This window comes from Squalius cephalus, assembly GCF_949319135.1.
Source record: "Squalius cephalus genome assembly, chromosome: 6".
NCBI lineage: Eukaryota > Metazoa > Chordata > Actinopteri > Cypriniformes > Leuciscidae > Squalius > Squalius cephalus.
The window spans coordinates 18,030,365-18,057,588 of NC_137127.1; the positions used below are offsets into that span (position 1 = coordinate 18,030,365).

The 27,224-nt window shown below is 36.3% G+C and overlaps 3 protein-coding genes across 5 annotated transcripts; 1 reads left to right on the plus strand and 2 right to left on the minus strand.

The window, feature by feature from the left end:
• Nucleotides 1-196: 196 nt before the first annotated feature.
• Nucleotides 197-4,545, plus strand: syt1b (synaptotagmin Ib). 2 transcript variants are annotated; one of them, XM_079874149.1, is made up of 10 exons: nucleotides 197-303; nucleotides 437-479; nucleotides 1,093-1,227; nucleotides 1,317-1,492; nucleotides 1,828-1,935; nucleotides 2,102-2,269; nucleotides 2,409-2,576; nucleotides 3,643-3,760; nucleotides 3,867-4,000; nucleotides 4,093-4,545. In XM_079874149.1, the coding sequence occupies exons 1-10, from the start codon at nucleotides 223-225 to the stop codon at nucleotides 4,294-4,296; spliced, it is 1,335 nt and encodes a 444-aa protein (XP_079730275.1). In that variant the 5' UTR covers nucleotides 197-222; the 3' UTR covers nucleotides 4,297-4,545. The 2 variants fall into 2 exon arrangements, with proteins under 2 accessions (XP_079730275.1, XP_079730274.1); XM_079874148.1 differs by having other exon boundaries at nucleotides 227-303; nucleotides 1,046-1,227.
• A 563-nt stretch (nucleotides 4,546-5,108) lies between these two features.
• tmem253 (transmembrane protein 253) lies at nucleotides 5,109-8,473 on the minus strand. Of its 2 annotated transcripts, XM_079874084.1 has the most exons (7): nucleotides 8,255-8,473; nucleotides 7,868-8,032; nucleotides 7,165-7,275; nucleotides 6,969-7,025; nucleotides 5,630-5,737; nucleotides 5,297-5,443; nucleotides 5,109-5,192 (listed from the first exon to the last, which is right to left on the minus strand). In XM_079874084.1, exons 1-7 carry the CDS (start codon nucleotides 8,270-8,272, stop codon nucleotides 5,139-5,141), a joined length of 660 nt encoding a protein of 219 aa, XP_079730210.1. In that variant the 5' UTR covers nucleotides 8,273-8,473; the 3' UTR covers nucleotides 5,109-5,138. The 2 variants fall into 2 exon arrangements, with proteins under 2 accessions (XP_079730210.1, XP_079730209.1); XM_079874083.1 differs by lacking the exon at nucleotides 8,255-8,473 and having other exon boundaries at nucleotides 7,868-8,239.
• A 1,357-nt stretch (nucleotides 8,474-9,830) lies between these two features.
• On the minus strand, nucleotides 9,831-26,724 carry LOC307159909 (B-cadherin). Its single transcript, XM_079873610.1, has 15 exons — nucleotides 26,613-26,724; nucleotides 26,300-26,407; nucleotides 25,719-25,868; nucleotides 25,415-25,570; nucleotides 25,156-25,300; nucleotides 24,886-25,052; nucleotides 21,421-21,549; nucleotides 21,141-21,326; nucleotides 19,744-19,994; nucleotides 18,260-18,402; nucleotides 16,872-17,102; nucleotides 16,567-16,785; nucleotides 16,016-16,149; nucleotides 15,439-15,570; nucleotides 9,831-10,391 (listed from the first exon to the last, which is right to left on the minus strand). Exons 1-15 carry the CDS (start codon nucleotides 26,640-26,642, stop codon nucleotides 10,182-10,184), a joined length of 2,391 nt encoding a protein of 796 aa, XP_079729736.1. The 5' UTR covers nucleotides 26,643-26,724; the 3' UTR covers nucleotides 9,831-10,181.
• Nucleotides 26,725-27,224: the final 500 nt, after the last annotated feature.

Here is a 27,224-nt window from a genome sequence, read left to right on the forward strand (position 1 = left end):
CAAGAAATTTTTATCATATGCTACAATAGCCTATAGGCTACAGCAATTAAAACAACAGTAGCCTAGGCTATATTTTTGACTATTTGACTGACAGAGTGTGTTGGAAATGATGACATTCTAGGGTGGCAATGACATTTAGACATTTCTATGTCCTACAAAGATTTGGGGAAATAATGCTTAATGTGACCCCTTCAAATCTTTTCTGTTACAACCTTTGTCATAATGTCCATTTGGTTCCACCCACTGCTGCACAGCTTGCCAATTGGATGCTTCTCTCTCTCTCTCATTTTCTCTCTAGCAGTGGTCAGTCAATCATCATAATATTTTCTTTCTTTTAAAAGAGACTCACTAAGACGCAGAAGACTTCTCTCTCTCTCTCCCTCATTATCTTTGTTTTCTGTCTTTAATTTTCTGTTCTTGCTCTACAAAAATTCAGATAAACTGTCAGTCCGAGGGCACTCCTCAAATCAGAGCAGCAGGTAAGTGTTCTCCCTCCTCAAATTTAGTGTGTGAATCTTTACGATCCTTAGATTACACTCAATAGTGAACTTTAATGTGCTTATACAAGATCATGTTGTGTCCCACGTTCTGCATGTATTTTTACATAAACTATATAATGCTTTGAATAATTTCTGAATGCCTCTGAGGTTTGCAAATATTAGAAGGATATGTTTGATGTTTCATTGGTGTATATGCATGTTTATTATTATTTGTCCTGCATATTCAGGTATAAGTTTGAGTCAGCAGTGCATCTCAGGGGTATCAGTGTCACTGGCTTTCTGTGTCTCATTTTACTGTAAAGAGAGAGAAAATCAATAAATTCCTACTCAGCATTTCTTAAAATAATCCAAGGTTAAGGAGCGTCATGTCACCTGCTGTGTGCGCTGAATGTGAACCTGTCTTTGTCTTTACGCTTTACAATGAGCTCCCAATTCATTAGCATTAAGATCACTATGCAAATGCAAAAGGTCTTAAGGGAGTCAAAAACTTTATAAAGTCGCATGCAACTCTTTAGATAATGCAACTGTCTGTTGCTTGGCTTCAGAATGCATGAGGGCGATGCTCTACTGGCTGGTCCTTCCTTATCTCCAGCATCTCCAGCACAGAATGGATCAAAGCTACCTGGACCTACGAGTTCTCCACCCGCTGCCGTTCAGACTACAACTGCAGAGAGTTTGGCCCATAGCATCAGAAGCAAGTTTCTGAATGAGCTTCATAAAGTCCCATGTGAGTACACAAGTCTCTCTCTCTCACACACACACACACACCTTTGTATTTATTGTAATTTCTCTCTGTGTGTGTGTGTGTTGTTTCAGTACCATCCTGGGCTTTGGTGGCATTCGGCTTCCTCGTAGTCCTCATCACGTTAAGCTGCTGCCTGTGTTTTTGCAAAAAGATGATATTTAAGAAGAAAAAAGATAAGGGTGGGAAAGAAAAAAATGAAAAGAACACCATAAATATGTCAAGCGTCAAAGAAGAGGGAACAAAACAGGTACAAATTATTACACAAATCGATGATTAATTGAATTCATATACAGTGTACCGCATCTGACACACACAAACAGACTTTTTTGGGGGGAAGAAATAAATACTTTTATTCAGCAAGGACCCATTAAATTAATCAAAAATGAGAGAGAAAACACTGCTACAAAATATTTCTAATTCAAATAAATGCTGTTCTTTTGAACTCTCTATACATCAAAGAAAAAACACAAAATATTAAGCAAAAACTGTTTTCAACATTGATAATAATAATGAATGTTCTTGAGCACCAAATCAGCATATTAGAATGATTTCTGAAGAATTGTAATAATATTGTATTTACAGGCTGTCCATCACGGTATTGATTCTGACCCCAAAGATCCAGAGTCTAAAGAGGCTGCAAAATTGGGAAAACTTCTCTATACCCTTGACTACAACTTCACTGACAGCGCGGTATGAATACAAATCAGTGACCTGTGTTAATTCAGTCATCCATATTAATGAGAGAAACTTGCTTAGGCATTGGAATTATAATGTTGGTGTGGAGAACTGTATTTTGAAATAAAATTATGAATAATAATAACATGAATATAAAAATATGACTTTCTTTCTTGTTCAGTTAATTGTGGGTGTGATTCAGGCAGAAGGTCTTGCTGCTATGGATATGAGTGGGACTTCGGATCCATATGTGAAAGTCTACCTACTCCCTGACAAGAAGAAAAAGTTTGAGACAAAAGTTCACCGCAAAACACTAGATCCGACTTTTAATGAGCACTTCACCTTTAAGGTACCTCTTAAAATCCTTCATGAAAGGAATGTTAGAGAGGTCACAGCATACAAATTCACAATTACAAATGTGCTATGGGGACAATAATTGCATTAAAATAGTATCGGAAACTTATGAGACTCTGCCATTCTATCTGCAGGTTCCATATGCAGAGCTTGGTGGAAAGACGCTGGTCATGACAGTGTATGACTTTGACCGTTTCTCCAAACATGATGCTATTGGGGATGTGAGGGTGCAGATGAATAAGGTGGACTTCAGTCATCTAACAGAAGAGTGGAGAGATCTGCAGAAAGCCGAGAAAGAGGAGGTACGAGTGAAGAAGGGATTCTTGAATACATAAACTCTTCATTCTTGAGTTGGAATTTGAATTGAATAGGCCACTACCTACAGCATGCTGAAGTGGAAGGACACAAAACAGTTAGTACAACACAAGCATGCTTTACAATAAGACAAATACATTATTAACTTTGATTAGAATATACATTCACAAAATTATATTAAAACTAGGGCTGTCAAACGATTAATCGCGATTAATCGCATCCAAAATAAAAGTTTGTTTTTACATAATATATGTGTGTGTACGGTGTATAATTATTTTCTATATATAAATACACACACATGCATGTATATATTTAAGAAATATTTGCATGTATATACTGTGTATATATATTTATATTATATATAATTTATATTACCGATATATATAAATATTTTACATATAAATAACACCTTTTCTTAAATATATATGCATGTGTGTGTATTTATATATAGAAAATAATTATACTCCATACACACACATATATTATGTAAACACAAACTTTTATTTTGGATGCGATTAATCGTTTGACAGCCCTAATTAAAACACTTGTGAATAGAATATTAAAATGTACTTTCCATTATATTAAGATTCATAGAAAAGAGGAAAGTATAAACTATATAATTAATTAAATTAATAATTAAATAAAATATTCTATATTTACTAGCCAAAAGTGATGTCCAGCCTAGGAAAATCTCCAGTCTTTTTTCATACATTACTAAAAATTTGTTCAAGACAAGAGTTGTTTATAGTAAAATAAAACCTGTAACTGTAGTTTATCTTTTTTGCCAAATAATTTTGTCAGATAAACACCGTAACCAAGTTTAGGGTTTTGTTCTTCCCTCATATTTTGGTGGTTTAATCGAAATTATAGGGTCATTAAAAGCCAATATCCCCCTCTGGACATCACTTACATACATACATACACATAATGACTTGGGCAAAGTTGCTTATAGTCAGATATTTAGTTTGATTCTTTGGCTGTTGATTTATGCAGAAATGTGTTGATTTCTGGATGAGTGAAATAACAATTGACTTTGTGTTGTTGACTCAACAGCATGAGCGGTTAGGTGATGTTTGCTTGTCTCTACGCTATGTACCCACTGCTGGAAAGCTGACCGTTGTCGTTCTGGAGGCCAAAAACCTCAAAAAAATGGATGTGGGTGGTCTCTCAGGTGGGTGAAAAAGTGCCCAATTATATAATGACACATTTCAGATCACAGGTCTGAAATATCTTTCCACCTAGTTCACTGATTCTGACATTATATATCTGTTCGACAGACCCATATGTAAAAATCCACCTGATGCAGAATGGCAAAAGACTGAAAAAGAAGAAAACCACAATTAAGAAAAACACACTAAACCCGTATTACAACGAATCATTTAGTTTTGAAGTTCCATCTGAGCACATTCAGGTAGAGTTCTGTTCATCTTAAAATGATTTTAAATGTCTTTTGAGTCATCTGAAATGGAACACACTGATGGTTCTTGTCTTGTCTCCTTATAGAAGGTGCAGGTTGTGGTGACGGCGTTAGACTACGACAAAATTGGGAAGAATGATGCCATTGGAAAGGTTTTCCTTGGAATGAACAGCTCAGGAACGGAGCAGCGCCATTGGGCAGATATGTTAGCCAATCCAAGAAGACCCATCGCCCAATGGCACGCCCTTAAACCTGAAGAGGATGTGGATGCTGAACTGACAAATAAGTGAAGCTGTCTGTGCGTGTGTGAGCATTTGCGTACTTAAATATTCAGCAGTTTGCTTTTATTTGTGAAGTTTGTGTGTATATGTATGCATGTATGTGTATGTGGGTAGAGGTTGAGGTAGATCTACTAAAATCTCATTTCTCTCAGCCACATTAATCATCAGAACCATTCATTTTCAGTATCTTGTGTGCAGATTGTGCAAAGATAAATTAAACGATGTATTAAAGATGTAAAAACTGTATAAAGACAACATGAAACGGCATTAACAATGCAGCTTCTGTTATAACTCTGTTTGAAACACAATGCTTAGAAAATAATGGTGAAAAGTATGTTATTACAATATTTGTTGATATATATCTTTTCCCCACATTCAGAAGTGGATAAAGTTATTACATTTTGATTATGCAGTTTTCTCTATTCTCTAGAATGATGCCCACTAATGAATTGTGCATAAAACCTGTAACATCTATTAAGAAAGTAAACTTATGTTGTCTTCACAGAATAGAACAGTATTACTTTCAGCAATGGCACAACAAACACATCTTAATTAAGACACAATTTAATATAATTGCACATAAATGTATAAATATACAAAATCATTGACGAGTTCCATGTGAACTTACATGCATATGTAATGAAGTATACATTAAATAGAACATAAATTATATGGAACAATTGGAAGTATGCAGTATATATATATATATATATATTCAGGTTTTTGCAATATCACTGTTATTTGTAATAGTAAACTGGGTTGCAAATGCATTATTTATTTTATTCTCTTGACAAAATATAATAAGCCATAAATTTGCTTGCATAAGTTTCCTGATTTCACGCACTGACAGTTCAAATGCTGAACTGTTCATTTTCCAGCAGTGGATCTGTATGTTCTTCTTTGTTCTAAGACACACAGGGTCAGATATTGCATTAATCATAAAATAAATAACCATTAATATTGCATTTATAACAGCATATTGTGGAGTTTGAAGGTGTGGAGGCTGTACCTGCATTACACTGATGTAGTCCTTTCTGTAGGAGGTGCTGTAGGACTGCATACCTCTCCAAATAAGAAAAAGGCTGTACATGGCTGCAAACATACACTGGAGGATGGACATTACACCACTGCCCTTCAGTACATGCACACCAATTCGCTGAGAGAGAGAGAGAGAGAGAGAGAGAGAGAGAGAGAGAGAGAGAGAGAGAGAGAGAGAGAGAGAGAGAGAGAGAGAGAGAGAGAGAGAGAGAGAGAGAGAGAGAGAGAGAGAGAAAGAGAGAGACTCATTTCCAGTGATTTGCCAATGGCTTATTAGTGAGTGTCAGTGTCTCTGTATTCACACCTGCTGAGGGGTGGCTTTGTCAAGTTGTGAGGATTTCATAAAGAAGGGGAAAAAAGAACAAACTGCAAACAGCAAGCCGAAGATGTTCAGGCCCATCAGAGTCATGACCTACAACACAGGACATATCTCATATTACTCAAACAAGCAGTCTATATGATATGTTACGATGTTAAAATATGACATATCATATATGCTATGATATGTCATATTGCCAAGAGAGAACTGCTTGTGGTTTCGGCCAACCCAACACTTCATCACAACTTCTCCACTCAGCTAGGCTCATCAACTATAACTCCTTCCAGGACAGCCAGGAACCTTGATCAGCTAAAATTTACAGATCACATTTGTTAGAACTGCCCGGTCCTGCAGATTTGCCTTATACAACATTGGGAAGATCAGGCCTTTCCTAACGGAGCATTCTTCTGATCCAAGCTTTAGTTCTATCTAGGCTGGACTATTGTAGTGCTCTCTTGGCGGGCCTTCCAGTATGTACCGTCAAACCTCTGCAACTGATCCAGAATGCAGCAGCGAGAGTGGTCTTTAACGAGCCGAAGAGAGAGCACGTCACACCTCTCTTCATAAACTTGCACTGGTTGCCAATTGCAGCTCACATTCAATTCAAGGCACTGATGTTTGCCTACAGAGCAACCACTGGCTCTGCACCCCTAAACTCACTCCAGAAGCTTGCGTTTTGCAAGTGAACGCCGCCTAGTGGTGCCATCCCAAAGTGGCACAAAATCACTTTCACTGACCTTTAACTTGACTGTTCACTGTGGAATGACCATTTTCAAGAAACGGCTAAAGACGCATTTTTTCGTCAGCACTTGACCCATTAATACTAACACTTTCTATTATATTTCTATTCCATTTAAAAAACAAAAACCTTGCTAGACTAACTGGGACTAGTCGCAACACTTACATATTGTTGCTCTTTTGTTTGTTTAACTGCTTCTATTGTTCTCCTCATTTGTAAGTCGCTTTGGACAAAAGCGTCTTCTAAATGGTTAAATGTAATTGGTAAATGTATAAGAACATACACATACATTTGTCCCAAACTATACAACAAACATTTGATTTGGACATAAATATCTGAATATCATCAGACAACAAAACATCAAACTGAAAAAAAAAAAAAAAAAAGCACAAACACACTTTTCAAGCATTTTATACAAAGACGTTTGTTGAGTTAAAAATGACAAAGCATTAAAGATATAGTTGTAGGCAAACAGTACTGTATCTTGACTAATGAAGTATGCTTATATGCTTTGGGTCACTGTGGCTGGTTAAGGTGAAAACTCATTAAGGTCATTAAAAAAAAGAAGACATAAAACAAACTTACTTTGAATTTTTTGGGTTTCCTCTGGACATCAATTGCAAGTGACCCGGTGGCTACATACTAAGACATAAACATGAATATGAATAAACAGATATTTAAAAAACTAATTAGTAACTCTACTCTAGCATGTGATAATTGCTTTGTTCTGATTTTCTGTTTGTCAAATTTGGGAACCAGAAATGTTAATTTGAGCACTTACAAACAGACCACACCATACTGGAGCTGTCAAAGATGCAGAACAGTTGAAAGTCAAACAAGTATACGAGAAGGTGGAGAGAATACAGAAGACAGCACTGAAAATCTGAACAACCTGAGAGAGAGAGAAAAAAAAAGAAGAAATCACAGTATATACTGTCTAAAATTGGTCAAAAATAGCATGTGAAGCAGTAATGATATGCAACAATAAATCTTTCAAATATTAGTATGCCACATTTTGCATGTTTAATTAAGTGAGTGGTGTTAATGGTTATTTTTATCTTTTTGGCAGTCCAATCAAAGAATGAGTCAAGAAAAAGATAAACGATAAATATCATTGCTGATACAGCTATCATGTAAAATTGAAAGTGTTTATGGTTTAAGTTCCTAATCCTAGTCAAACTGAAAATTAAAGGTGAAGTTGACCTTCAAAAATTGGAAGGGATGCATGTGTGTACTTTGGTTGTATACCACTATTTTGGCAAATGTTACAAGCCATTCAAGGATTCTATGTAATACAGAAAAATGAGCATACTATTCACTGTACACGTACTATATATTGCAGGAATGTGGCATGGTAATAAGCTTTTTTTTGGGATAGTCTAATACTATATTAACATTCAAAGATGAGCATACATGTTTCATGTAATCAGTTTTATTGGGTTTGTTGTTGGGTGTCTATGACAGTTAAACTAGATTTTTGTTACCCCAGAGAGAAGGAGGCGGGTGTTGACCACTGTCCCAAACCAACGGACCAGTCTATCCTCCACCAGCTGTCCAGTTGTGGGGTCGGCAGCTGAAACTACGCTGGGCAAAGGGCGTTCCTTAAGAAACACCTGATGAAGTCCCTCCTGGAACATGTTCTGAGTCATCTGGGACAAAACAAGTGACATGAGAAATAATGGCAGCAAATGGTTTGGCTATGGTGAAATTAGAATTTTTTAATTGTGTAATTATTCGATTGGTCAACATATACTTCTAGAGCAGTAGAACATAGGATTTACAGTCATGTCTGACAACTGAAAAAATATAAAGTCTATATCTGACTGTTATTGACATACAAGTCCTCCCAAATAAAATAATGCATAACTTACCTCCGGAATCCCAGGCATGAAACACAGTCCAAAAACCACAACAAATCAACAAACAATGAAGTATACAGAACCACTTCAAGAAGATCCGTCTTCGTCAAATGCAGGGTCAAAGTTCTTTCTCAGGGTTCTTAAAGCCCGCCCAATAGGGAGAGTCCTGATCTGCGATTAGGCAGAATCTGGTCAAAGGTTGCTTTAGTGTCATATTGGTTATTATGAATCTTGTTGCTTCTAGAGCTGCTGTAAAGCCAAAACAATCTCTGTTACTTTAATTTCCTATTATCACTGTAAAGCTGCTTTGAAACAATCTATATTGTTAAAAGTGCTATATAAATGAAGATGACTTGACTGAAAGTAAGCTTTATAAAGGGTACATTTTTAGAATTAAAGCAACAACAAAAATGCACACGTTAAAATAACATTCTATAAGTTGCTAAAGCAGTGTTTATGGATAGTTAAACATTCTATATTTTTATTTGATATAATAGCAAAAAAGCACTGGCAAATACAACAAAGTAGTAATGAGATAAACCATTGTATTAAACAAAAGTAAAATTAGTAGTGCAAATTCATTAGCAAAAAAATAAATAAATAAAGAGCAGGTGCTTGTCTTATGTACATTTAGTCAGTTTTTAGTCAGCTTCAGTTGCATAATGCAAATATAAAATGTCTGCAAACATTTTTCTGATAAAACAACTACATCCTAAACTAGAGTAAGGAATGAGAGAAAACAAAACAAAAATAGTCTCTTTACGGGTACGACAGCTAGTCACTGATGAAGGATCTAAAGAACTCAATAGCAACCTGTGTGTAATTTTTATATTACTTATCAATTTTCTATTGTTGATTAAATGTTATGATTGTGTGGTTTGAAGGGATGTTTGTCTTCATTCCGTTCCTCCATTTCAAGGTTTTTAACGTCAGAGGACGATGAGGTGAAGCAGTAGCCTAATTTTTTACGTTGTTTTACCCTTGGTATAACAACACTTTCTGGAATTTAACTGGCCAGAAGTCGTCTTGAAACATACGCAACTAAGATTGTTCAATAAACAACTTCATCTCCAGCGTCTGCTCCTCCCTGGCTTTGTCAGTCAAACTCTTAGGCTGATAGAAGACTGATATCTTCTGGCAGGGATTTGGCGTCCGGGGTCGAATCTATTATATCTGATATATATGACATGGAGATCCATCCGATCTAACATTTTCGCATGATCTAACACTGTGGAAGAACCCTCAAAGTTACACAATTTCTGCCTAATCTATCCCTAAATGGTGCATATTAGTATATAAAGGGTACCTTAAAAGTACTTTTGGGGTAGATAAGATATGTGGCGGGTTGAATGAGAACACAGAAAAATGCTCCGTTGTTTCATCCATTAAGCACAAATAAAAGCCTGACAATGCTAAATGTTCAGTTTTCTGATATTATAATTCACAAATTAAAATTTGGCAATAAATTCAATGTAATAATAATAATAATAATAATGTATGAGGCAAGTAATTTTGCTCTAATTATTTTATGGTTTTTATACTGTTTATATGGCAGAATATATGATAATGTAATATAGGGTAAAAAAAAAAATTGTAACAAACTTCCACCCTTAGAGTATTGGTCTGTATTCAAACATTCCGAAATGCAAAGTAAAGCATTCACGCGACTGGAAAGAAAGAGAGTCTTCATTTTTGTTTGACCATGCGTTTCTCTGAAAACAATACGTGCTGCGGCACAGAGATTGATGAGAAATTGCGCTGCATATTCGATACGTGCTTTGAAGCTTCAGTGTCATATGTAACATCACTACCTCTTCCCCCAGTGACAAGCTAAAGTTAACATTTTTCTGTCAGAATGTATTAACACATTACAGCATATTTGGTTACAGATTTCACATTACACTCTCCTATACACACATACATAAATATTGAGGACATATCACTCATCTTCTCCTACAGCATACATATCAGCCAGTCTCCTGAACTGAGGTCCCCAATTCTGCAGATGCTGGAAGTCCTGATCTCCATCTCTGATGGACGACTGCAGAGAGCTGAGAGATCCAGCTTCAGACCCCTCACCCTCATAAGTAAACACCAGCATGGAGTCATACGGCGCCACATATTGGTCATCATCTGCTGTGCACAGATTCTACAGAAACAGAATCCAATACATTACACATGCATTTAAAGGGGTGGTTGATTATGATTTCACTTTTCTAACTTTAATTAGTGTGTAATGTTGCTGTTTGAGTATAAACAACATCTGCAAAGTTACAACGCTCAAAGTTCAAAGCAAAGGGAGATATTTTCTTTTAAAGAAATTGCTTTTTAAGGACTTCAACAAACGGCTGGTAGGGACTACACAACATTCCTCCCGGGTTAGTGACATCACTAACCCTAAAATTTACATAAACCCCGCCCCCGGAACATGATTTATAGATTATCATGACAAAATATGCTAATCAATGACTAGAAGATAACTACACATAAGATACATAAATTCACCAACTAACCATTCAGAAATGTTGTCTACATGTTGTCACCTCTTCTTGAGTCTCTCCATCGTTCTGACTTCGGTTTGAACATAAAAGGCTAAAGGTTTTTGAAATTTTCAGTGCATTTGTGTGTGAGTGCAAGCTGTTGAAGCTCCGCCCCCTGTGACGGAAGCAGCAGCTCATTTGCATTTAAAGGAACAGACACAAAACTATGTTTTTGCTCACCCTCAAAAAGTGACAACTTTAACATGCTATATAAAAATATCTGTGGGGTATTTTGAGCTGAAACTTCACATACACACACTGGGGACATCAGAGACTTATTTTACATCTTGTGAAAAGGGAATTATACCACCCTTTAACTCATGACGATGGTGATTCTGTTTAGGACTGGGCGATATGACGATATTATCGTATATCGACGATGTCTCGCAAGTATCGCGCTGTCGATTATAACAGTCTGTTTACAGACGATAATAGTCAATATCAAAAAATGACAAATATTTCTCATAGCCCTATAGTTATACACATTTTTATTCACATGCAATAACATGACTGAAATATTTTTTATAGGCTAGTTAGTACGATTAGGAATAGAAAATCGATTCTTCTTGATAGCATTCTTTAAGCGCAAGACGCGAGAGAACACGTCTGCATGCGTGCTGTTTTCTGTGCTGCGCACTCATACAAAGCGCACAAAGAGCCGCCTCTCACATAGTGCATGGACAAATACACACAGAATTATATCTCACAGTTATCCTTCTAGTTAATTTATAGCATCAGATAAACATGAATAAACAACAGAAGAATTGTTGGAAAAGTACACACCTTTTTTCAAGTTCAAATATCCCCGTAAACAGTTGGTTTTGTCTTAAACGGTTGAGAAAGAAAAACAGTAGGCCTATGTCTATTGAATCAGTGCACTGACAGCCTATACTCGCTGCTACCATTAATGTTGATCAAAGAACAAAAGAAAAAAAAAATCACTCACTGAACTTTTGTGACTTTAATTAGCTGAATATTTTATTTGCCTGTTGTTCGGTGCCGACTGCTCCAACTGCAACATGAGTCTGTGTATGCGACCTTGAGATGCGTTCCCTGTCAAACATCATTTATCCTTACTTTCATAATTTTAGTGATTTTCGTAATTTTCATAATATTCAAACTATTAGTTTTTATACTATTTTGTTCTGGAGACGAAAAAATTTAACTATCCTGTTAATTCAGAATAGCAGAGATAGCCTATCCAATTAAAAAAAAATATATATAATCAAGTAGCCTAGCCTAGGCCTATTTTATTTTGGTTTGGTTTGCAGGCTAATAAAAGTTAATCAGAAAAACAAACGGTAGAAGTAACTTTACCGTTTCTGAATATTGTACATTATAAATAGGCCTAATCAAAAAGCACAAACATGACCATTGCAATTAAAATAAAAATTTCGTTAATGGATGAAGAAATTGCGTTGCTTTGAATAGGCTATCTCATGCATGCTTTCGGAGTTTACAATGTTGGCAGCTCCGTTACAGTACACTGAAAAAAATGATACTTTGGATTAACTTAAAAAAATTGATGTAATTTGTTACAGCCAATTTTTTTTAGATTTTCTCAAATTGTATTCATGATTTAGGTAAAACCATGAATTTTGATTTAATGTCAAACCAAAATTTTACTCAACTCAAGAGTGTTAAAGTTAATGAGATAATTAAGTGATTAATTGAGTGATGATTGACTATTATTGAAGACACCTGATGTTAACAAGCAGAATCACTGAAGGAGAAAATCACAAATTGTAAGTTACCATTATGGTGATGGGTGTTTGCTTTAGTTGGGCTCTTGACCCTTATATGTTTACTTTAAATTTTGCTTGTCTGCTGTTATTGATTTATAACAGTCAGATGAACAAAGATACAATGTGACCTGATGGTGTTGGTTATGTTTTGACATAATCATGTTGTGATGCAAAAAACTAAACTTATTGAGATAGTTTGGTTTAACTTGTTAATTACAGCAGCTCTGTGATTCTACAGCATTGGATTTTCAGTATTTTTCATATAATCCAAAATATTTAATATACATTGTTCTGATCAAAAGACTTTCAAATTAATTTATTTAGAAACACAGACATCAATAATCAGCCTGTGAATCTCAACAATGGTGACAATAATAAAGCATGTTGCAGTGGCTGCCACCAATCACAACTCATTAATGGCTCCCATCATGCATTGCGGTATGAATAAATTATGATCTGAATTGTCTATGTAATTTACTTTTCCTAATTGAATATTCTGCTCGTCACCATTGTTGAGATGCATAGACTGAATCTTGACGTTTGTGAGTGCCTAAAAAAAAAAGATTTTTTTTGTTTGTTTTTTTCAAAACAACTTTTAAGAAATCCTTTGTATTATATCTAAAATTCTGGATATTTATGCAGAATCACAGTTATTCTGTGATCAACAACATAAATCTACGTCAGAAATAAGGGTCTTAATGAGTTCAGTGATCAAGTTCAAATGATGATTATCATAATATAACCAACACCATCAGATCATTTTTTCCTCTTTGTTCATCTGTCAGTTATAACTCAGATACAACAGCCAAACAAAATCTAAAGTAACCATATAAGGGTCAAGAGCCCAACTAAAGCAAACACCCATCACCATAATGGTAACTTACAATTTGTGATTTTCTCCTTCAGTGATTCTGTTTGTTAACATCAGGGCCCGTATCCCTAAAGAATTTTTGTGCAAAAAGTGGCTCCTAGCGGCCAAATTCTAAGAAAATTCTCAGAGTCATGACGTTTTCTTAGAATTTCCCCTAAAAGTGACACGAAAATCCCAGTTAATATAAAAGCTATTCCTCAAGATTCCTAGCGCTTAAAAGGGCTCCTAAGGCGAGATCTGCTAAGAGCAGGGAAGAGGACTTTTAGTGGCTTAGGAGTTCCCCTAAGCAGCTGCACAAAATGTGTTTGTAGGATATTTGTTAACAAGCCTTCATAAATAGACCAGCCAGCAATCACAGACATTGATAAAAGCTGAGCCGTGTTACCCTCGTTAAGACCACACTGAGTTGTAACGTTGCAATTTCTACTTCATTAAGGACAGCCCCTTGAGATAGGCCATCTTGTTTTCAATGGGGTCCATATGGGAGTGAAAGTACAAAATATGCCAGCTAGGATATTAATATGAGCAAATAAGAGCTTAAGTTTTCACATATTTTAGATTCTAATGTTAGGCTATAACCCCTACAGCTTACTATTCATTTTCCAGATATTTTCTTGAATGTGAAATATTATTTACAATTACAGTCTGCATAAGATTAGAGTGTATAATTATGTTTATTGATTTGAGGGTACATCCTTTGCTCATTATCACCAAAAGTTCATTTTCATCAAACTTGTAGGATCAACCAATCACGGCTTTTGAAATGATGACTCATACCTAGCAACGGGGTCAACCACACCTCCTCACTAAGATAGGATTTTCCATCCATTCCTTGCTCAGAGTTCACTGAAAATGTTCTGGAATCACTTCTAAGCTAAAACTCCTGGCAAGGAATTTTTAGGTTAAGTTAGGAGCTCTCTGAGAGGATTCTCAGAATCTTTAGGGATACGGGCCCAGGTGTCTTCAATAATAGTCAATCATCACTCAATTAATCACTTGATTATCTCATTAACTTTAACACTCTTGAGTGTTAATTTAACACTGGAGTTTTTGCTGTGTACTTTGGGTTAAGGTAAACCGTTGAGTTGGAAAAAAATTAAATTTTGGTTTGACATTAAATCAAAATTTATGGTTTTAACTAAATCATAAATACAATTTGAGAAAATCTAAAAAAATTAGCTGTAACAAAATTACATAAATTGTTTTAAGTTAATCCAAAGTATCATTTTTTTCAGTGATAGAGGGCGTAACACTTACTTTGAGGCAAAGTGAAAACAGAAGGTATAAACTAAAATTGAAAATCACAATAATATAACAAATATATTATAGTTTGAATACAAGTTTAAAAACAGCGCTACACATTATTAGGAAATTAAACTTATCATCATTAAATCAGGCGATACCGTCAAAAAAGAAAAGAAAAAAAGAGAAACATCGGACCTTATGAAAAACAAATAGGCAAGCGACCTTGCTACAACATCAACATGCATTCAACATTCTTACAATCACCAAATTGTGTTCTGTTCTGTTCAGTTGTATTTAACATTTCAGTGTGGAAATTTGTTTCAAACACCGATGCGATAAGAACAGTGTGGAAATTATTAGCAGGACTAACACAAGCAAAGCTAATGTTTTATGGTTGTTTAAGCTCAAACTAACCAAAGTAAAACCTTTAACGTTTCAATCATTAAATTAAAATAACTAAATCGCAGGCTATCATTAGATAAAGTGCAGCCAAACTCAACATGACCTGTGTTAACGGTGCATGTCCGTAGTGATGTCTGCGGCGGGGCATGTTGGGGGCGGAGCTTGGGTAGACGATATAATTGGACTTTAATTTTTTTTTAAATGCTATCATAAAATAATGCTATATCATGAAGTCGATTATCGATGGCATTTTTTTACATATCGCCCAGCCCTAATTCTGTTGTGGACGTGTTCCTGGATTTTTTATTTTCCATAGTTCCAAGGCCAACAAGTGAACTTGCAGAAATCATGGAGACTCTCATGGACATATACACACAAACACTCTATACATACTTCATAAATGAAGTGTCCGATATCTTCATTTTCCTCTGGATGTTGGCGATAGAAGACCGTATGTAAGGCCGGCGGGGCAATATCTGTAGAGAAAATCTCTGGACTCCAGCACAACAGCATCATATCATAGTCCTGTAACACACACATGTACATACACAACAAACACAGAGTACAGTAAGGCTTAACAACAGTAAAACGCTTCAGTGGATTCAATGAACATGATATGAGGAAGACCATGTGCACCTCCTGGAGTCACTGTGATTTTGCCAAGTAAGACATGTTCCTGGATCAACATATTTTGTTGATCCTGGAATAACATTCCTGCCCCAAAATTTAGTCCTTACCCTATCCCTACCCCTAAACCTAACCCTACCCATAACTTTTCCCTAAAATCAGAGGGAAATGATAGGTGAATAACACTGATGTCCAAGCACCTCACCCTGGTTCTAAGCCTAAACTTGACATAAACTGTAAACTTGTCCCTCAAATCTGATTGGTTGATTGGAAAGTTGTTCCAGGATCAACAAAGATGTTGATCCAGGAACATGTGTTACTTGGTGAAATCACGTTCACCCACCTCCTGGTCCTGTTCGCCGCCTCCTTCCTCATTGTAACAAAAGATATTGTCCCCGTCTTCTTGTTTCTGGCTAAACTGTTCCAACTTTCTCCCACACTTTCTCCTCAGGTAAAGAAACAACAGCAGAAGCAGCACTAAAGAAAATAAGAAATACATATATTTTTTATATGTTCTCAGCACTGTTTATCATTAATTATCATTATAATAATTATAAATGTTTCTTCAGCAGCAAATCAGCATATTAGAATGATTTCTGAAGGATCATGTGACACTGAAGACTGGAGTAATGATGCTGAAAATTCAGCTTTATATCACAGGAATAAATTACATTTAAAATATATTAAAGTACAAAACAGTTCTTGAAATTGTAATTATATTTCACAATATTAATGTTTTTACCATATGCATGATTAAATAAATACAACCTTGGTGAGCATAAGATACTTCTTGCAAAAACAATGTTAAAAAAAATGGTAGTTCATAAATAATTTACAAATATATATTTAGGAATTAAATGTTTGTAAACCCATATTTATGGGTTGTTTGCTTACCAAGAAAGCATAAGATAGTTGCTAAAACATAGATGGACAGGGTGGAGATGTAAGCAGCATATACACCGCTGGAGCAGGTCACGTCATCACCTTTACAGTCACACACTTCCACTATGATAGAACTGTCCTGAAATAACATCTTAGAGTCGTACAAACGCAACGACAGATTGTGTTCGCCAAGAGCCAAACGTCTGAGTGGTCTCAACCACGCCGCACAGCCTGAGAACACCACAAAGAAGAGTGTGAGATATACAATTTATTTATAACAGATTAACAAAACTTAATGTTAGCTGAACTAATCTTACTGGAGTTGCTGATGATGGTCCAGTTTCTTTGATATTCTTTATGTAGCTCTGTGATGAATGGTGCGCCATTTTCTGGTCCATCTGGATCTGTGATGGGCAAACAAATGGGCGATGGTTCTTTAGAACATATTCTAGGGACTCTGAGTCTGCGCTGATCCAGCACTGGAGCGTTGTCATTAACATCCAACAGCTTAATCACTAATGTGCCTGTTCCTGTGGCGGGCTCATCGTCTAAAGAAAGAAATACAATGCAACAATTTTTAAGGCTTGAGGCCTTGCTTTGGTCAGAATAATTAATAAAGTTTGCAGTTTAAAAAGAGTAGCTCACCAGAAGAGTAAAATTCTGTAATCTGTAACAAGGACTGTTTAGCAGTCTACTCTGCTCTTTTCCACACAGTCTTTACTGGTAAGTTACCATTAAATGATCATTTGTGAACATGGACCTTTTTAAAAAAATACTGGTAAATCGGTTCTGGCAATTTCCTGGTATGAGAAGATGTAACATTACCAGTAAATTACCAGTATGATGCTGTGTGTGAACGAAGAACTGGATTACCGGTATGAGCACATACAAGGTCAGAACATGCTGACGTAATAAGTCTGCTATGGGCCAATCATAAAGCTCTGTGCAAGCTGTTTACAGTAAGATCCGCTGCTTTGGGTGAAAAAAAGTGGGTGAAAAAAAAAAAAAAAGGTTTAAAGGTCATTTTCGGCGATTGACATTGCAGAGTTTACCGAATGGTATCTTACAGTTACAAAGACACAACTCCATTGCTTATGTGAACAACATATGTGTGTATTTACTGGAAAAGTTGTTCTGGTAATTTAACAGTAATTTACAGGGATTACTGTGTGAAAGGGGCTAATGACTACAGCTGTAAAGCTTCTAAAAGGACAAAAAAAATGAGTATTCAACACATCTCTTCCGTGAACACTTAACCTCATAAAAAAAAAAAAAAAATAAAAAAAAACGTTCCTCTTCCTTTTTCCTTTAAATCCTTGCTTATCGGGCTTATGTTACTCTGAATAATGCCTGAACTTCGTATTTTGAGAACTTCTTCCGTGCTTTTTTGCCTCTACACGACGACTCGCTTAATTTAGTCCTAATCTGTACGTCGCTTTGGACAAAAGCGTCTGCTAAATGACTAAATGTAAATGTAAAATATTATATTTCCCAAAAAGTTCGCAAAAGTAGGTTTTGGACAAAATTCGACATAGCAGAAAATTTTCCCTGCCTAAATCAAAATGAAAGTCTAATAATATATTCCAAGTCTTCTAAATCCAACATCAGATGTGTTTCTAACAACAAAGGAGTGAGTAGATGACAAATTTCATTTTTGGGTGAACTATTCCAAGTCTTTAATCATCTAGATATTCAATTAAATTACCATTGTCATATGCAACTACTAAGACCGTGTACTGATCATCTTTTATGAAGGCGGCCTCTCTGTCCAATGAGCTCCTGACTCTGATGAGTCCAGTGTCCTCTGTGATCTCCAGCCAGTTTGTAAAATTACACAGCAACTTATATCTGACATCAAAACAAAAACAAAACAATGAGCACGACAGACACAGTGGTGCACATAAAATGGTATTGTTTGCACGTGTACTATAGCAGTATCTTAGAGTTAGGGCTGTCACGATATCAGATTTTTCACTACACGATTATCGTAGCCAAAATACTTCACGATAACGATTAACAATACATCTCGATATCTATAGAAATCTTAATTTTTTTTTTAAATGCTATCATAAAATAATGCTATATCATAAATAAATAATTCCGCAATGTTACGAAATTTCAATGGTTCGCTGTTAGGGGTAGATCACAGCGAACCCATGAATCACTGATGACCACCATTGTTATGGTTTTTACCTGATCTCGTATCAGTTTTATAAATTTGCAGACATTTTTAATGAGGCATTTGTGTAATTAAAAGGACAAGTAGCAGTAGTTAATAGTCTCCTATTGATCATTTGGTAATTGCATTTAATAAATAAGTACTTTCAATAAAACTTTTGCAATGGGTTTTAAAAGCTGTTTTTATGCATGTTTTGGCAGGGTTTTTTTTTTTTTTTTTTTTTTTTTTTTGCATTTAAAAAGTTTTGACCAGCAGGCGTCACCAACGTGTGGTGTTGAGCGGTTCGAAATGGGATGGTTTGAAGAACACAGATAAACAATACTGTTGCAATCGTGTGTTAATTCTCTTCACGTTTCTTCAGTCAAAACATTTCTTTATTCTCTTTATTCTTCTCCAGCGTCGAGTATGAATGAAACAAATTACATGTGAGACTTTAACGCTGTGTACTTTTCATTTTATGGATTGTGGTTATCGCGATATATTGCAACATGGTAGAATAGTAGAAATGATGATAAATAATAAATAATTACTGTAAATACATGAATATGTTAATAATTTAATAACATATACATCAAAGTACCATAGTATTACAGTACCATTGGATAACTGTTAAATGGTACAACCACTGTACTTTATTGTAAAGGCCTTTTGTGATTAAAAAATGTTTTAGTTGGTTTTTAAAGTACAAAGAAAGAATTCAGATTAAAATAAAAGAACATACCCAGCAGGCATTTCAATGTTTACTGAATCAACGTCATGTATCAAGGTTGAATTTTGCAAATCGGATCAATGTTGATATCAAAATTGTTCAAAGTTGGTTTACAAGTATTCTGTTAACCATTTAGCATTAAACATTGCATTAAACAACGTTGAAAAAACAACGGACATTATTACAACTTTGGTCAAGGTTGGTCACATGATAAATACGCTAGATAAACACACAAAAATGGGGTTTCATGATATGACACACCATATAATTGTGCTGTTTTGTGTATGTATGCATGTAAAACCTTATTTTCTGCTCTCTAGCAGTGTCTGGGTCTTTGGCTGTGTATTTTTGGATGGTGCTGCCCACCGCAAGATCCTCATAAACTATGATCCGTTTCACTGCAGGCTCAAAGACAGGTGGCTCGTTTACATCCTGCACAGTGATGGTGACGGTTGCAGTGGAGGTGGAGGTGGGCAAAGGAATAGCATAAGGAACCTCGTTCGTTGCCACTACCAGCAGAGAGAAATTGTTGGCCTGCTCGAAGTCCAGAGCCTAAAAAGATACGGACAATTGGATTTTTATTTTCTGAGGAAAAAAATAATCCCCATCACTGACCCAAGTTAAAAACAAACAAAGAAGCAGCTTGTAACAGCACACATGCTGGTGGAACGAAATAGTCACGGTGCTATTGTGAAGACAATAAAATACTCAAAAAGTTTGGGGTTAGTGATATTTATTAAGTTTTTTTTTATTATATCTTTTTAAGACATTGAATGCATTGAGTTGATCAAAAATACAGTAACAAAGGAAATATTTTAACAGTCATTACTCCTGTCTTCAGTGTCACATGATCCTTCAGAAATCATTCTAATAGGCTAAATTGCTAGACTGGGTAAACTCAGTCTGATCTGCAGGTGATTTGATTTCGCCCTGCAGTTCCGGCTGGAAACCTGTACATTTATCTCTGCTGCTTCCTTTACAAATTTGCAGGAACCAATCACAAACTGGCTTATCCACCTGGCGCGCTATTGGCAGGTTTAATCCAATTCAATTCCAGAGCCGTTACGGCTCTGTCCAATTCCTTTTAACCTCTCGACGATGCTCAATGGCATTTTTAACAAACAAATCGCTCGAGTGAGTGTAAATACCACTAACTTTCATGTTTTTTTCCCCGCGTAGTTTTCACGGAGCTCTGCAAAGTATGTCACCCGGATCGTTGGTCTGATTGGTTGAAGGACTATCCAATTGCGTACAGAGTCATTTGAACTATGCTTGTTGATCACGCCTCTTGTGCAGTAGAAAATACATAACAGACTCCCCAGACCAATGTTCAATCAGCCAGAGTACTAATTTGCTGCTGAAGAAACATTTTTTATTATCAATGTTGAAAACAGTTGTGCTGCTTGCTGAATATTTTTTTGTGTTTTTCAGGATTATTTGATGAATAAAAGTATTAATTTCTTTCTAAAAAATAAAATAAAATAAAATTCTTGCTGACCCTAAACTTTTGAACGGTAGTGTATAAAGTTCAAAAGAACAGCATTTATTTGAAACAGAAATCTTTTGAAACATTATACATTTACTGTCACTTTTCAGCAAATGAATGCATCCTTGCTAAATGAATTTCTTTACTGATTCTTAAACTTTCTAACGGTAGTGTATATCTCAGTGTGTTGTATGTTTTGTTTGTATATTCACTTTTGATGTTGTGATAATTCCCTCCATCCTGCTGGGGCCGGTGCTGATGTTGAAGAACCCTTCCTCGTTGCCCTGGATGATGGTGAACTTTGCCACTGAGTTTGCAGTTAAAGGCTCGTCTCTATCTGTGACGACCAACCTTGCAACAATTTCCTCAGCCTTATTTTCTTGTACTGTGCTCGCATACTGCCAAAACACACACAAACAGACAGTTTCATAAGTACTCAATGTCAGATGTTCGGAAAATTAAGCTTGAAGCAAAAACAAACAATGAACTCACCGTTCTTTTGCTGAACTTAGGTGCGTTATCATTGCTATCAGTGATTATGATGGTGACCATACAGGTGGAAGAATGACCACGACCATCCATATCTGCCGCCTCTACATCCAGCGTATACACTGTATGATTCTGTTACCACAGGGATGGACATGAACACATTTTATCAAAAGGGAATTCTGCTCTCTTGAACTTGCTATTAATCAAAATCATGACAACAAAAAAATATCAGTTTCCACAAAAATATGAAGCAGCTCCCGTTTTCAACATTGATAATAATAAGCAATGTTTCTTGAGCACCAAATAAGCATATTATAATGATTTCTGAAGGATCATGTGACACTGAACATTACAAATTCTTGTGATCATCATGGTGCTTTCAAATTTGGGTGCACTAGTCATAAATTGTTAGCCTGGATTCCAGCCGAACTTAGCCCTGCCCACAAAATTTTTAGGTCGGGAAGTTCGGTCTGGACTCGATCCATTGAGGAGCTATTATGCCCGAACAAAAATTGTTCGGACCAATCAAATTGTCAGGGCGGGTTTTATACTATGATGGACAGATGAGCAACGGTAACGTAATCATCCACATCATCAACGAGCGCTTGGGTTGAATTCGTTATGACTGCAGCTGGAGAATTGAGATTTCACGAGTTCACGCTTACAAATAAGTCAGAATAAATGCATATTTGGCGTGCTGTCTGAGGAGAGGGCTCGGGCTCGGTATTCGTCCCGAACCCAAAGTAATCGCCGCGTTTGGCTGTGGAAGAATAAGCCGAGAGTGAGTGGAGGGATGCTGAAAACTGTCAAGGAATGTTAGGTGAGTTGGCAGAGGGAATAAATATATGCTTCCTCTCATGCTGATAGTGTAGACCGATTGATTATTTGAATTTGCTCCTCCTGAACTTTGTTTATGAAACATCATGTGTAGATTTCACCATCGCGTCTGTTATAGAATATATCGACAGTGCATTAATTTTAAAAGAGGAACAGAGAACCGCCGCCGCGATCAAGGCATTTGTCGATCGGAAACATGAATGAAAAACATACGTCACTTACTCCGTTGCTCTGATTGGTTGTAGGTCTATCCAATTGAGTGCAGAGGCATTTTCTTTCCTAGTTTGGTTGAAACACGCCCCATAATCAAAGCTCAATGGACCAGTATCAGACTCACATTCTGACTAGAATCTGAGTATGACGACGTCAGGCTAATAAATTGTGACTTTACCCACCCAAAAGCACAGTCATTTGCATTGCTAGAAGCACCTGACACAAACCTGGGCAAAATTCTGAATTTAAGATTGGGCTCTCTTTCATTTCATGAGTTGGAATGCGAATTAGATTTTAAACTTGCTAAAACTTTCAAACAAGTCATTGTCAAGCCATCATTCAAAGTTTGTATTGATGAACTTTCCTTTTCAAGTTAAAAATAAAAAATGACAATTTCAGATCATTTCAATTCTACTTCAAATTGCAATTCTGAATTCTGTTTCCTGCCTCGATACAAATTCCATTTAAAAAAGCACTGACTGTGATGTCAGTAAAGCCAGAGTATGGTAATCCGCAGAAACCACCCACCCATAATTCATAGGGAGAGAGACCCTTTTGGTCCAGTGTTATTTTAGTATTATTTATTTACTACTATTGTATAATATTTGAATTAGCTTTTATTTGCATATTTTTATGTTTTTTAAATAATTTTTAATTAGTGTTTGGTTGTTTCTATTTAGCTTTAATACATTTTTATTTCAGTTTTAGTATTTTAGTACTTAAACTTAAAAAAGAAAGAAAGAAAATGTGCAACTAACTGAAACAGAATGAGTTTAAAGGTGCTGTATGTAAAAACATTTTTGACTGTACTAAAGCACAAAAATACCATAAAATGTTTGCAGAGATTTAGGAAACATGCTAAGTTCACATACGTGTTTCTCCGAAAAACAATGTTACAGCCAGTTATTTTACTTTGAAATGAGCGTTCCGTGTCGCAATGTCTGTTTTTGTTTTGTGTGATCCCACCTACTGCCGATTTAATAGTATTTCGACACCCCGGGTTGCCATTTGGCGGAAAACACAGCGTATTGTAGCTAGCAAGCAAACTAGGTGAGAGATCGCAGATTCAACCCAATCTAAAAAGCATCCATTTTAAAAGCTCTGTTTAGAAGGAATATTAAAACGCGGATAATTCAACTCATCATCTTACAGTGTAAGGCTCGTCACCTTTTATTAATAATTGCGCTTGTTCCTAGCCTGGGTGCCAGCCCGAACCCCGCCCACAATATTTTTTGGTCGGGAAGTTCGGTCTGGACTCGCTCCGTTGAGGAGCTATTATGCCCGAACAAAAATTGTTCGGACCAATCAAATTGTCAGGGCGGGCTTTATACGATGATGGACAGATGAGCAACGGTAACGTAATCACCTACGTCACCAAAGAGTGCTTGATTTGAATTAGTTCACAACAAAGACGAGTGCAGCTGGAGAATTGAGATTTCACGAGTTCACATTTACAAATAAGTCAGATAGAATAAATGCATAAGATTTCACGAGTTCACACAAATAAGTCAGATAGACTAAATGCGTATATGACGTGCTGTCCGAGGGCTGTGGGCTCGGTAGCCATACTCCCCCGTGTTCCTGGTTGTGAGAGAACAAGACAAGAGTGAGGATTCGGGGTGGTGGAGGGATGCTGAAAAACTGTCAAGGAGTGTTAGGTAAGTTGACAGAGTGAATATGCTTCCTCATGCTGATATAGGGTAACGTTAGACATGGTATTGTTTGATGACAAGTTGATATTGGATTGATTATTTGTACGTGCTTCTCCCGAACTTTGTTTATGAAACATCATGTGTAGATTCCGCCATCGCGTCTGTTATAGAAGATATCCACAGCGCATTCATTTTAAAAGAGGAACAGAGAGCCGCGACATTTTGTTGGTTGAAAATATGAATGAAGAACATGCGTCATTTACTCCGTTGCTCGGATTGGTTGTAGGTCTATCCAATTGAGTGCAGAGGTTTTTTTTTTTCCTGGTTCGGTTGAGACACGCCCCATAATCAAATCTCTATGGAGCAGTCTCAGACTCACATTCTGACTAGAATATGAGTATGACGAAGTCAGGCTAGCTTGTTCCTGTTGCATGTCCTCAATCTGGTAACCAGCATGAGCGTCGAGTCTGAGGTTGGGGAGAAGCAACCCTCTCCAATATTTTGAATTTGGATTGCAGAACCCATTTCAACCACTAGCTATCAATATTACATACAGCATAATATTTTTGGGGGGAATTTTGTCTTTACTGAGCGTAGGGAACTGACAGGAAGCAAAGTGGAGGCAAGACCAGGAAAGGACCACAAGCTTGGACTCGAACACAGGTCGGCTGAAGCGCAATTGCGACACAACAAAAATGATTTACAACAGCTTTAGTTTTCATAACAACCGGTCTCTACATGTGCAAAATCACTTAAGTTTTAATACCTCTCTGTCCAAAATGCCCATAGAGGCCAGACTGATGACTCCATTGGTTGGGTCAATGCGGAATGCACCAACGTTGGGATCCTGTCTCTCCAGTTTGTAACGCACAATGGCATTTAAGGTTTTGGGGTCATCCAGGTCCTCTGCTGTCACTTGAATGATAGGCACATCTATATAAAACATAGTATTTTGTGTTATTTTATCTTCTAAGAAACAAATGTTTAGTTATTGAAAGATATTTCTGAGACGGATAGAAGGATCTCCACATCCTACTTTGTTTGGCCCTTTCTAGGACCTCTCCCATAAAAGGATTTTGGGTACAGATGGGTTTGTGGTCATTTTGGTCAAGAACTTTTATGGTGAGTTGAACAGGGGCTTCAGTGTAGTCTTGATCCTCTGCTGAGGCATGAGTTGTGAGCTGCTCAAGTGCACAGACACGTAACATACAGCATTTATCAACATAAACTCCTTCTATAAGTAACACACCAACTTTGTTACGTTTGAGATCCTTCGATCACTGCAGGTCACTCACAACGTATTCTTCAGTTTCCTCTCTGTCCAGGTATTTGGTGACCCACAACATGCCTGAATATTTATCCACTTTGAAAAGGCCCTCGGGAGGCTGGTCGGCTCCAGCACCTGTTATTTTATAAATCATTCTCATGGAATCAGCAGCGGTGGACTTCATCTGTAGAGCAAAACATAGAAGCAAAGAAAATAACTCTTATTTTATGTTAAATAAAAATATTAAAATAAAGACAGAGCAAAGAAGACAATGACATGCAAATTAAAAATAGGACAGAAAGTAAAAAAAGACACATAGAAGAGAGATACACCTTCACCACTTGCTTTGGGAATGGGCCTCTGTCATTTTCTGAAATGCTGACAGGGGGAATCAACCAATCCCTCTTTCTTCTGATCATGCCATTATATGGCCTGGGAATGACCCTCATCAAGACATCATGGGTCTCTGGAGTTGTGCTATTCTGAATGACAAATTTAAATTGAATAACCAAAATGTGTAAATATTTTAAAAGATGTTGAACTACAGTACAATGCCTCCAAAAAGTATTTGGACTCTTAAGCTGCATTTTTAAAATCCAATATACAAGTTGTCTTTATTTAATATTTAAATAATTTAAATAATATTTTGAATAATATGTATTTAATGTGATGATCATGAACTACGGTTGTGCTTGTGAACAAGAAACTGACTTGAATCCACACAAAAAAATATAAAATAAAAATGTAATTTAATTGCAAAAATGTAATTTATTTGCAGATGCCACTTGTTTTTGCAATAAATTTCATTTCAAATAAACATCCAAAAACTTTTTGGAACGACTAAATACTTTTAGAAATAATAAAGGAAAATCAGAAAACAGTTTTATAATATTTAATAGGGTCATTCATATACCTGCCAAAGCGGGCTGCTGTTTCTCTCGAATGGCTGTCCCCTGAACTGTCCCTGTTGAATGGCTTCTAAATACTGTGGCATGAGCTTTCCATGGATTGTGAATATCACCTGTTAAAACATAGATGAAGCATTCATCATTTTATATATGATTTCAAATAATAATAATTTTAAAAATTTCAAGTAAACAGAAAATGTATAACTTTTCACTTGAATCAGGTTGCATTTTACAGAGACATACACACAGATGATGGTGTCTTCATCACAACATGCATAAAACACAAATATAAGAAAATTATAATTAAACAACACTCACCATAGACAAAACACAAGCATATCCCTTCATGCTCACAATGTAATGGAGTAATGAGATACACACTTTCTATGTGTATCTCGCTTCCTAGTTCCTAGAGGTAGCTGTGCTGTAAAGTCTGATCCCAGTTTGTGTGTGCATTTGCATGTTTATGAGACGGTGCTAAAGGCAAAGCGTCAGAGGACAATGAGCTTCACGACAGAAGATGGCATGTTTAAAAACATGAAGCAAACATTGGTGCAGAAGTCATATGCAGGCACTGCATGGACAATTCAGTTACAGCTTCAACAAACTACATCCATGATTGTCATAGAAGTGAAAAAATATTTGACAAAATAAAAAAAAATATGTTCTAATATAATAAAATGCAGACTGTTTGCAGTGTATTGATGCCTCAAGCCTAGGGGCAAACAAATAGACAAGTCTATGTCATCATGGAAAAATTAGTTCATGAGAATTGTTTTTCGCTCTGACAGCAGTGCATCTGGTGAATTTGCTGGCAAGACTTTATAAAACTGTTCCATAATTAATATGAAACAATGCAGGAGCAGCACAAAATTAACTCTGCAGTTACATACTACCATGAACTACTGTAGAAAGGTGGCAAACAGAAGA

Bases quoted from the DNA above. Each gene is read 5' to 3' on its own strand.
- syt1b (XM_079874148.1), top strand. From the start codon at position 267: ATGCTTCTCTCTCTCTCTCATTTTCTCTCTAGCAGTG. The intron at 1,936-2,101 runs GTATGAATACAA...TTTCTTGTTCAG, and splicing joins ACAACTTCACTGACAGCGCG to TTAATTGTGGGTGTGATTCA. The intron at 2,270-2,408 runs GTACCTCTTAAA...TTCTATCTGCAG, and splicing joins ATGAGCACTTCACCTTTAAG to GTTCCATATGCAGAGCTTGG.
- LOC307159909 (XM_079873610.1), bottom strand. From the start codon at position 26,642: ATGAAGGGATATGCTTGTGTTTTGTCTATG. The intron at 19,995-21,140 runs GTGAATATACAA...GTATCTTTTTAG, and splicing joins GAATTATCACAACATCAAAA to GCTCTGGACTTCGAGCAGGC. The intron at 16,786-16,871 runs GTAAGATTAGTT...TGGTGTTCTCAG, and splicing joins GACCATCATCAGCAACTCCA to GCTGTGCGGCGTGGTTGAGA.
- tmem253 (XM_079874083.1), bottom strand. From the start codon at position 8,053: ATGTCACTTGTTTTGTCCCAGATGACTCAGAACATGTTCCAGGAGGGA. The intron at 5,444-5,629 runs GTGTGAATACAG...TCTCTCTCTCAG, and splicing joins ACAAAGCCACCCCTCAGCAG to CGAATTGGTGTGCATGTACT. The intron at 5,193-5,296 runs GTACAGCCTCCA...TGTGTGTCTTAG, and splicing joins ACTACATCAGTGTAATGCAG to AACAAAGAAGAACATACAGA.